Raw genomic sequence first — 12509 nt, 5'->3', positions numbered from 1 at the left:
TTTCGATGCAAAGGAGCAGCGGCTCTACTCCGAGCTCCTCACGGATGACTGACTCACCCTATCTTTAAGGGAGAAGCCCTCCACCCTTCTGAGGAAGCCCATTTCGGCCGCTTAAACTCGCGAACCTAGTTCTTTCGGTCATGACCCAGCCTTCATGACCATAAGTGAGGGTAGGAACAAAGATTTGGTGTTTGTCAAGTGTACAATTAAGTGTCTCTCTTAGTTCCTGGAGAACCTGTTGAGCTTTAAAGCTTTCCTTAAAAGATATATTACCTCCTGAAATAAAAAATAAAAAATCCCCTTGTGACAGGGCGGAGGGCAAGTTAATCAAATCAGGCTAATCAAGCCTCAGAGTGGGATAAAGGCCGACTGGAAGCTGCAGTGCAAGAGAGAGTGAGAGATTTACGAGCAGCTGTCCGACACCTTTGTGTGTTTGTCGTTTTGTTTAGTTCTTCACTAAACTATTATTTATATCATCAAGCCGGTTCTCGCCTCCTCCTTTCCATTAATTCCTTTACACTGGTGCATAAATCCGGGAAGGAGGAGGGATACGCGTAGTAGAGTCCTCACCACTACCATCCACCACAGCAGCCGCGGCCATCCGCCGTAGGACGGAGGAGCCCGGCCACCTGAGAGCGGAAAAACAGCCGCAGACTGCGAAGGGAGAAGGGGCTCCTAACCGACTGCCTGGAGTGGACAGGGCCACTGCCAGGGGCAGAAGAGACCCCTACCAGCCACTGAAACGTGGCGGGTAATGACACCGCCGACCGCAAGCGGGGAGGGGCTCCTGGACGACCACCTGGAGCGGCAGAACCGCTGCCAGGGGCGGGGGAGACCCCTTCTGTTTCCCGAGAACGTGGCGGGGTGTTCTGTCTATCAGGGGCTGGAAGACTGCCTCCGATCCGTCTGGGGAGACGCGGCTGTCATCCGTTGGAGGTGTGGCCGAGGACCAGGTTACGCCGTATCGGAGAAGTTTTTTTCTCTCTCTCCAACTGCTGCTCCGTGTTGGCCTTTCCCTCTCTTTTTAAAATGTTTTGTTAATTTGGCACGATCCCCGTTACGGCGTGTAGGTGCCACACTTTTTTTTTGTTTCCCTCCCCTTGTCCCCTCCCTCATCCAGATAGACGGGGATGATGGGCAGCTGTCCAACACCTTTGTGTGTTTGTCGTTTTGTTTAATTTCTTCATTAAACGATTATTTATATCTTCAAGCCGGTTCTCGCCTCCTCGTTTCCATTAATCCCTTTACACCCCTTTTTACAATTATCAGGCAAACATACTTTTAAATGGCAAATTTTACCAAATTCCAAAATGTCTTATTCTGATGAATGGAGCAACATATCTTCAGGTCTGCTCCAGACTGATGAGTTTCACAGAAAACCCCAGTTTATAAACATAGTGGTTACATTTCAAATGCTAGTCAGAAACCCTCTCCAAAAAGACTCTCTCTGTCTGTCTGTTTTATATTTAAGTGTTTTAATAGTTTTGTAGACATTAGCTGAAGTTGTCGATGTTATCTTTATTTCATATCTTGCTGTGAGTTGTTTGTAAGGGTGAATTGGTGCCCTATATCACCAGTCATCACTCTGCTTAATTCTTAGTATTAAACTTCCATGCATTGTTGAGCTTGTTGTGGAGAGGAGTGCCATTACTTTTCAATGGGACCGAGACTTATTTATAGACCAAAATATCAAACTAGTTGCTAATACTTTACAACAAGGTTCAGTGGTGGCTCAGCGGTTAAAGCTCTGGGTTACTGACCGAAAGGTCAGGGGTTCAAGCTCCAGCACTGTCAAGATACCACTGTTGGGCCCTTGAGCAAGGCCCTTGACCCTATCTGCTTCAGGGGTGCTGTTTCATGGCTGACCCTGCGCTCTGACCCCTTCTTAGTTGGGATATGCGAAAACAACTGCATTTCATTGGCTCTGTACACTGCACAATGACAATAAAGTTGAATCTTAATTTGTTCATATTATGATGAAATGAAGTTTAACCAAGCTTGTTAGTTCATGTTAACTATTGCTGTATCTAAAGTTAACAAATACAACCTTATTATAAAGTGTTACTGACTCATTTGGATACTTTTGACTTGGGCCAGCAAGTAACACCATAGCAACCACAAAGCAATGCCCTAGCAACCACCCATTACATGTCAGCATCATTACAGCAAGTTTTGTACATGCAAAACGGTCAAGCGTTGAACATTAAACGTAACTTTATACATTTCTATGCTCATTAAAAAGGATAGTTTACCCAACAATGCAAATTCTGTCATCATTTAATCACCCTCATGTTGTTCCAAGTATATCTTTCTTCCGTGGAACATAAAAGGAGATGTTAGATTGTATGTTAGCCTCAGTCACCATTCACTTTCATTGCACCTTTTTTTCCATGTAATGAAAGTGAATGGTGACTGAGCCTGAACTTCCTGCCTAACATTGAAATTCTTGTGGGTTTGGAACAACATGAGGATGAGTAAATGACAGAACTTCACTTTTTGACCTATCCCTTTTACCGTGTCTCCATGCATGATAAGAACTTGTCTATGTGATTACTCTAAAGATTGTTTTAATGTCTTCTCTTTGCAGCATGTCTGTTCAGGTACAATGGGCTCTCCTTTATCTACCTCCTCTACCTCCTCCTCATCCCTCTTTTCCCAGAACCCTCCAATATCACCATGCAAGGTAAGACGCATTTCTGCACTAACGTTAACTCACAAAATGTAAGTGTCACAAATCCAATGCAGGAAGTGCATTTGTCTTGTCCTTAAACAGCCTGTAGTGCCTCATGCACAAAAGCCAATGGAGCTGAAGTGTTATCAGAACATCAGTTGAAACTGTACTACAATGAGCAGGTCATACATCGTGGATTTTGTTCAGAGAGATGGACTCAAGCACACTTAGAAAACTATTTATTAAAGGTATGCATGGTAATTGAGAAGAACATTCTTGAAGAGGCCAATACATACAGCCAGATGTCATCAAAATTATCTGACTGTGGCAACATTTTTGCAAAACGATATTAACGGTTTCTTTTTGCGTATTGCTGCAGTTCCGAGGTGAAAGGTCAACTGCGTGGCTCTAAAAGCAAGTTACATTTTCTCCCAAAGAGATGAGGTTTCCAAGGTTAATCCTCTATCGAGTTTTAACTCAGCAAAACTGACCTTCCTATATGAAACATTAAACCTAAACCTAACCAACAGTGTCATAAAAAGCAAATGTGAGGTGGAAAATACAATTTTGTGGTGCTACTGTGACACTCACATGTCAACTCGTGTGTTCTTCATGCTTGTTTTCTCTTTGTTAATTATGTATAAGAGAAGGTTTTTGTGGAACAAGATGAAAGAGGAAGAGGGAAGAAGATTTTTAAGTGGTTCACTTACACTCTCATTAATAGTTTAGCAGACCTGTGCTCATACATAGTGCTCATAGGTAGCCCTTATTATTCCTCCTGCCTTTCTCAAACTGTTCAATTGTCGGATTGTCAATACATCTCGGCATATCAAACGATGCCATTACTTTAATCATCAACAGGTAAACTATGCACACACCAACACACCGCATCAATCTAATTCACTCTACCCAACACAACAACCAAACTCTACCCTGTTCAAACACAGTGCCAACAGGAAGTTTGTATTGAATGCACTTAGCTGCATAGAAAGCTATAAGATGCTCCCTTGCTCTCTTGTTCCCTATTTAGTGAATGACTTAACCTCCAGTGTGCTGTCTGTCTGCACTTGTCTCAAAACAGTTTAAAATGCATCTTATTTTCATCCTAACTCCATATAAAGCTTCTGAAAGCAGCATTTTCCAGTTTTTGGATGCATCCATTGATTCTCAATGTGATAATTCACAGTGAATATAGGATAATTTAAATGAAAATGAGCATACAGTCCACGTACATGTTCACTGTGTTTAACAGCATGACATTTCACGATAAATCACTCCAATTTAAAAAATAAATTGCATATTGGACGAAACTAGAGGATCTAATCTTTCGACTCAAACAGGCTTTAATGTAACAACTTGTTTAGGTTTCTTACCAGATGTAGTTTTGTTGGCGTTTCAACCAAACACAAACTCGGTGCCATGTTGTTTGGTCACATGAATCTTTTAACCCTTTATTGACAGCCCAGAGTCTCCTGAACTGAGATCAGTCAGTTTAAATGTAATTTAATTATGCGTTGCGTATAACGAAGCCAAAATACAATGCCCACACATGTGAATGCAGGATTGCACCAAGTAAAAGGTGAAGCATATGATACAGTGCACTTATTATGTAAATACGTGTCATTGCTTTGTATTTACATTTAAAGTACCTGCTTTTAATTACATCTGTAGTTACACTGTTAACCTTACCCCTAAACTTAACCCTACCCTGACCATAACACTAATATAAACCCTAACCCTACTCCTAAACTTACCCGTACCTCAACCTCAGTAGCAGCAAATGTGAATCTTTTGAGAATTTTACAGAACAACATGTAGTTACACAATAAATAATTTACATTGTATTATATGTATTTTAATGTTAAAACGGTAGTTAAAAATAACTATTATAAAGTAGGACCAAAAATTATTTTAATAGCTTGGGAAATTAATATGAATATCCCGGACGAGCCCCCAATAATGTTACGACTCTAATATTATTTATACTGACTAGCGTCTTCAGCGTCAATGATGCCTTAATTAATCTACACTCTAACCAAAAGGCTGGTACGGGTGGTCTGGTTTTATTTCTCCTGGGACGGGGTGATTGGCCACAAGGGGGTGGTGAATTCAGTGAGGTAATGATGAGTGACAGGGGAATTGGGAGGGTTACTTTTGAAATGTATTCCACAACAGATTACAGAATACATGCTGTAACATGTAATTTGTAAAGTATTCCGTTAGATTACTCAAGGTTAGTAACGTATTCTAAATACTTTGGATTACTTCTTCAGCACTGGTAGATGTTTTCACTTGTTTTGACTATAAAAACACTGCCAGTACAGTAAGACAAAATACACATGTTAAAAATACATTCTCTCAAAAACCGAAATATCTAATTCAGTGTTGTTTCTAAAACAAGATCAATCAAATTGATCTTGTTTTAAGGATTTTTTGATATTTTTAAAGGAAAACAATGCAAAAATGTATATCAAGAATGCAATTTTTGCCCTAATATCAAAGGTCTTACTAGAAAAAATGTATTATGATCCAACGTGAAGTTTTTTGATAAAAAACATATGATCGTGTCTGGTAACATATGCATGTAAAATGGCTAGAAATATCATTTTAGCATAGCGTAAAGCTAATAATTTACACAAGGTTTATTTGTATTTCTTCTGCTCCAAACTTACTTTAAACGTACTTCTCTGTCTGCTCGTATGAATGTAACACATCATAAGAAAGTGTTTCACCGCTGTTCAAATGCACTTTGTATCGCATCATTTATATGTATAAATGTTTTCCATCTGAAAGGACTAAATAGTAAATGAACCAAATGACAATAAAATGCAAAGTAATCCCTTCAGTAACAAAAATACTTTTTTAATGTAACTGTACTGTAAATACCAATGATTTAAATTGCAACTGTAGTGGAATACAGTTACTTATATTTTGTATTTTAAATGCGTAATCCCGTTACATGTATTTCGTTACTCCCCATTTTTGGGCTTTTGCCTTTTTATTGCATAGACATGGTGATGTTACAGGCAAGGTTCAACCCTATATAAACACCATATACCCAACTGTTTTTTTTAAATTACTATTTTATTGTATTTATTGTTTTTGTGAGAATGCCTGCAGGTGCCTATGCATTATAATGAGCTAGCATGTGTCATGTACGCGTTATAATAAATATACGAAAAGGTGTGTGATGTGCGTGTAAACACACAATCCTATATTTTGTCGGGTACTTTCTGGTTGAGTTTCAAAAGATAAAACTGTTCAAAAGCTTCAAATTGCAGCCTCATTCTGGTCTGATTTGGTTATATAACATACGTTAACGTGTTATAACATGATATAAAAGGATGCCGTTCTTTTCATTTGAGTATGGCAGTTCATCTGTAAGTGCTGCCTTTGCAGTGAACCCTATATTTTTGTATAATGTTTACTGACATTCATTGAAAATATTAAGAACAACCTCCTTCATTTTCAGTGATTTGCTTATAAAACATGTATTAATATGTTATAAAAGTATGTCATTCTTTTCATTTGAGGATGGCAATTCACCTGTGTGTGTGCTGCCTTTGCAGTGAAACCTATACAGCATATTTGTATAATGTTTATTGAAATACACTGAAAATATAAGGAAAAATAGACTTCATTTTCAGTGATTTGCTTATAAAACCTGTATTAGCATGTTATAACATGTTATAAAAGTATGTAATTCTTTTCATTTGAGGATGGCAATTCACCTGTGTGTGCTGCCTTTGCAGTGAACCCTTTACAGTACATTTGTATAATGTTTATTGACATTCAATGAAAATATTAGGAACAACAGCCTTCATTTTCAGTGATTTGCTTATAAAACATGTATTAGCGTGTTATAACATATTATAACCATTTTTAATTTGAGGATGGCAATTCACCTGTGTGTGTGCTGCCTTTGCAGTGAACCATATACAGCATATTTGTATAATGTTTATTGAAATTCAATGAAAATATAAGGAACAATACACTTCATTTTGAGTGATTTGCTTATAAAACCTGTATTAGCATGTTATAACATGTTATAAAAGTATGTAATTCTTTTCATTTGAGGATGGCAGTTCACCTGTGAGTGCTTCATTTGCAGTGAACCCTTTACAGTACATTTGTATAATGTTTATTGACATTCAATGAAAATATTACGAACAAAAGCCTTCATTTTCAGTGATTTGCTTGTAAAACACGTATTAGCGTGTTATAAAATGTTATAAAAGTATGTAATTCTTTTCATTTGAGGATGGCAGTTCACATGTAAGTGCTGCCTTTGCAGTGAACCCTATACAGTACATTTGTATAATGTTTATTGACATTCAATGAAAATATTAGGAACAAAAGCCTTCATTTTCAGTGATTTGCTTATAAAACACGTATTAGCGTGTTATAACATGTTATAAAACTTTTTCATTTGAGGATGGCAGTTCACCTGTGAGTGCTGCATTTGAGGTGAACCCTATACAGTACATTTGTATAATGTTTACTGACATTCATTGAATATATTAGGAACAACAGCCTTCATTTTCCGTCATGCATTAATGAAATATAACTCTTAAGTTATTATGACCTCACCTTTTCCTATTTAAGGGGAAATCAAGTAAATTGGGCCAATTTTGCCATTCATCTGAATGACAAAAGTTATTGTTTATGATCCAGTTTACCAGAATTCACTTGACATGAATGTTCTTATCCATTATATGATTTCTGACATATTTATGTTCTGATAGAAGATTTATTAAGCTTGAAATTTGTCAGGTTATGCTAATTAAACAATGATGAGAAAAAGATTCATGACTTTTATTGTAATGGAGATAAAGTGACTTGAATGTTTATAAATTTAAGGAACAAGACACAAGAGGATGGACATTCCATTGTTTGTACCACGGGAAATTTCTTTGGCACGATTGGTGGCTAAAACTGTGATTTGCAACTTTACGGCAGTCAGGGGAGATGCGTTTAGAACAGAGAACATCTTTTTAACCTTCTTGTTGTCCTCATCAGGAATGTTTTCATTTAATGGTGATGAAATGTATGGCATGAATGAGAGTTTTGGCAGAGATCTTGACCCGAGGTGCTTGCTAAACTACACTTTAACAACCCTGTTTGGGGGAAATAAGCACTGATTGTTTTGCACACTCTGTTTTATTAAGTAGGACAAACCATATTCCAGAGACATGACAAAGTTATTGCATCTGGCAAAGCATCTCACCGTCTGGATTCTTGAGATTATATCTCACTTGTGGCTAAAATGAGCTCCATTAGGAAGCATTACATATGATGGGCTACACAACAACACTGCTCGCGCTTCTGCCATCGGAAAATATTGATTGTTAGAAGAGAAAAAAAACACTCTAAAAATAATTCAACACTTCATTTGACCTTGATGTTCGGAGAGTGCTAAAACAAAGAGGCTCTTATGATTAGCTTTTGTTCGTCTGGCAAGAAGAACTTAAAACAATAGAACTTGACCAAATCTCTGACAAAACCCATGAAAATCCTTATAATGTATACTTGAAGGGTAATTCAGTTTATATATATATATATATACATTTGACCTTTTCTAATTACAGTATTTTAGATTTCATTCGTTTTCAATTGATGACTGATATTTTTCCAGTATTTCTATTTTCAGTTTAGTGTGAGTTTTTCAGGATATTTATATATTTTTTAGCTTATTTATATATTTTAATATAGTTTGTAGTTTAGTCTTAAAATTTGAAGATGTTAAAATATTTAAAGTGTTATGTTTCTCAAGGCTGTGTTTTTGCTACCTAGTGTTATTTTCATGTTTAATGAAGGCGGGTTGTAAAGAGTTTTTATTTTTATTTCATTATCGTGGTCATTTTTATTTGTATTTTATTTATTTTTCGTTTATTTTAACTTTTTCCAATTATGTTAATTTCAATTTTTATTTTATATATATATATATATATATATATATATATATATATTTTTTTCATTTTTTTTTCATATTATGTTAGATTATATTTTATTTTATTTATTATTTTATTTTATGTTTAGCCAGTTTTTGAGCCATGAAAATATATTTTAGGTTAGTTTATGATTTTTAATATTATGTTAGATTATATTTGTATTTTATTTATTATTTTATTTTATGTTTAGCTAGTTTTTTGAGTGGTGAAAACGTATTTTAGGTCAGCTTAAGTTTTTCTTATTATGTTAGCTTATATTTTATTTTATTTTATGTTTAGCTAGTATTTTGAGTCAGGAAAATGCATTTTAGTTTTTAACTTTTTCAATTTTCTATCAGTTTACAAAAAGGTTGCCACATCTGTTTTTTTATTTTTAAGTTTTTGTTAATGATAATAACACTACAGAAAGCACTTACTCAGATTTAAATCAGCAACTAAACCACTGTTATCATCTCCAATTGCAGAAGGTGCCCTATAATAAGCTTTTGCGAATCAGATGAAGCCATAAATCATGTAGACATTCACATTTTCATTCAAACCCTTTTTGAACCCTATTTCATCATAATTTGCATCAGTTCTTAAATGAAGAGCTGAGGTTCTTTGGCCTACATCTTGTTTGTTCAGAACTGTTGCATAATATTCTGGAAGCCTTGGAGTTATAAATTCAACCCTTTTGAATAAGTTGTCATTTAGCAGACACACACACACACACACACACACACACACACACATGTTGTGTTTCCATGTTTTATGGGGACTTTCCATAGACATAATGGTTTTTATACTGTACAAACTTTATATTCTATCCCCTAAACCTAACCCTACCCCTAAACCTAACCCTCACAGAAAACTTTCTGCATTTTTACATTTTCAAAAAACATAATTTAGTATGATTTATAAGCTGTTTTCCTCATGGGGACCGACAAAATGTCCCCACAAGGTCAAACATTTCGGGTTTTACTATCCTTATGGGGACATTTGGTCCCCACAAAGTGATAAATACACGCTCACACACACACACACACACACACAAATGTGCTGTAAATGTATTACTTGGAAAATCCTCAAATCACTCAACACTGATAATTCTGGTATACTCACCCTCATGTTTTCCAAAATTGCATGAGTAGCATTACAAGTGTGTGATAATTTGACACAAATCATCATTGTATCTTGTTGCTGTTTTATTTCCAGGTCACACAGGGCACCTGCTGAAGTCTTTATGTTTCTGCAGTGTGAGCTTCCTCCTGATTCACATCATCTATCAGATCACCATCCACAGTCTACTGGCTGGAGGGTCTATTGAGAATCCTGGATTCAACTGTAAGTTCATCGTATACATGTACAAATAATTCGATTTTGAATGGGAAGAGAGTTCATCAAGGTTGCCATCACAAACATTTGAAAACGTCCCTCAAGTCTTCATCTGTCCACTCTTTGACCTATAACAAAATAATAATTAAAGGGATAGTTCACCCAAAATTACCAATTCTGTCATCATTTTCTCAGCCTCATGTTGTTCCAAACATATACTCTTTTTGGTTCTAACGTTAAACTTTACTGTTAAGATGTAGAGAGAGATTATCATGTAGTCCCCCTTCAGAAAGTAATGTTGGCTCAGATCTCCAGGAATAAGTTATTTAGGATGCATTAGAAGCTTATTTGTGTTGCTTTGGAAAAAGTCCTTCATGCTACACATGCCTCCTGTTTGATATCTTTGCAAGTTAGGGATGTAAGTTGGTCACATATTACTTGATATTGAGGAAGTAACTCAGTCCTGAAATGAATCTATTTGCAGCACGCTGTCTTTCTCACTGTGAATAAAGACTAGGAAGAGCTCTTTAGTGTTTAAAGGGAGACGGAGTCCTGGCACAGGGGTCACTGACCTCAGAGATGTCAGCGGTATCACCATCACTCCCGGCCTCAAGCATCACTGCTTTCTGCTGACCACAATCCTTTGATCATAATATTGCCCGGCATGAATTATGGACCAATGAATGAGAAGAACTGTTAATATTTTTCACTGACAGCAGTCACAGGGGTCACACTAGAACAGGGGCTTTTACGATTAATTGTCTTTAAAATTGTCATATTTTAAAAAGTTCTGCTTTTTTCTGCATGTGTGCTTCATACATCTAAAGAAGTCATTTTTATGTAACTTGAAATATATAAATCAAATATCCTAATAAAATAGGCATATATGATTTCCTTTACAGCTTTAAAAACTTATGAATGACATGAACAATATTTTTTAAATATCAAAATATTTCTAAATACTTAAAATATATCTCTTTTTTGGTCAACTTTAGTTTTGGTCAGTTTTACATTCACACTGTTGTTTTTGAACTGATATATTTTCATAAAGAATTATATATATTTTTTTTCTATATATATTTTAATACATTTATTTTATTATATTGTGGAATAGTAAAGGCAAGGCAAGTTTGTTTATATATATATTTCATACACAATGGCAAGTCAAACTACTTTACATATACATTTTAAAGAAAATACAAGATACATTAAAAAATAAAATAAACATCAATATGAAATAAGAACAAAAAGTAATCAATTGCATTTAAAAAAATATTTAACATTTAGTACAATTTTCTGTCCTAATTTCTTAACTTTCACACATTGTATTGCTCTGATTACCCATGAGCCCTTATTTGTCATGAAAAAAAACCTTTAAGATTTAATTTCATCATTTCATCACAAATACATCAGTCTCCTCCTCTGTGTCACTGCATGTCATTAACACTGTGTGTATGAACCAGGAATGGAGCGCTTTGCATTCACTATCACAGTTTATATTTTCACGTAAGTTTGGCGTGAGCGTCTGCCGACAGCGTGTGTATCAGAGTGCTTGAGAAGTGCTTCACTCACTCCTCCGGACAGGAGCTGGTTGATGTCCGCAGTACGGCTCAGTGATCCTCGGACTCTGAGTTCAACTGAATGACACACAGTATTTATACAGTATACGTGTTCTATAATTTTTGTTAATAAATGGAAAACAAAAAAGGAATGATGAGGACAGATGAAACATGTTGCTAATAAATAGACCGATATAATAAGTCTATGTCTGGGGTTTTTCAAGTGGTTTTGGTTATTTTTTATAACTTTATAACTGTTTATAAAAGAAAATGACTTCATTATGAATGAATATAAGCTGGCTTTAATGATGTAAACACACTTAAAACAAACAAACAAACAAACACACAAACAAAACACTATCTCTGCAACAGAGGGGAATACATAAAATAGTGTAGTAAAGTGTAGTGTTGAATAGTATAGTATAGTAAAGTGCATTATATAATAGTATGGTTTAGTATAGTGTAGAATAGTATAGTGTAGTAAAGTGCATTATAGAATAGCATGGTTTAGTATAGTGTAGAATAGTATAGTGTAGTAAAGTGCATTATAGAATAGTATGGTTTAGTATAGTGTAGAATAGTATAGTGTAGTAAAGTGCATTATAGAATAGCATGGTTTAGTATAGTGTAGAATAGTATAGTGTAGTAAAGTGCATTATAGAATAGTATGGTTTAGTATAGTGCAGTACAGTGTAGTGTAGAATAGTAAAGTGCATTATAGAATAGTATGGTTTAGTATAGTACAGTACAGTGTATAGGATAGTGTAGTACAGTGAAGTGTTGAATATTATAGTAAAGTGCATTATAGAATAGTATGGTTTAGTATAGTGCAGTACAGTGCATTATAGAATAGTATGGGTTAGTATAGTGCAGTACGGTGTAGTATAGTATAGTAAAGTGCATTATAGAATAGTATGGGTTAGTATAGTGCAGTAAAGTATAGTGTAGAATAGTATAGTGTAGTAAAGTGCATTATAGAATAGTATGGTTTAGTATAGTGCAGTACAGTGTAGT

General features: G+C 35.4%; 1 protein-coding gene across 1 annotated transcript in view; it reads left to right on the top strand.

Annotated features, from left to right (window-relative positions):
* LOC127649370 (piezo-type mechanosensitive ion channel component 2) overlaps window positions 1-12509 on the top strand; it is a 129887-nt gene that overhangs the window by 8830 nt on the left and 108548 nt on the right. Inside the window, 2 exon segments of the mRNA XM_052134428.1 lie at window positions 2588-2683; window positions 9817-9945. Of these exon segments, the coding sequence (XP_051990388.1) occupies window positions 2588-2683; window positions 9817-9945 (225 nt within the window).

Source organism: Xyrauchen texanus, chromosome 9 (assembly GCF_025860055.1).
Source record: "Xyrauchen texanus isolate HMW12.3.18 chromosome 9, RBS_HiC_50CHRs, whole genome shotgun sequence".
Taxonomy (NCBI): domain Eukaryota; kingdom Metazoa; phylum Chordata; class Actinopteri; order Cypriniformes; family Catostomidae; genus Xyrauchen; species Xyrauchen texanus.
Note: the sequence above shows the minus strand (reverse complement) of the source record. Positions and strands in the feature narration are given on the sequence as shown.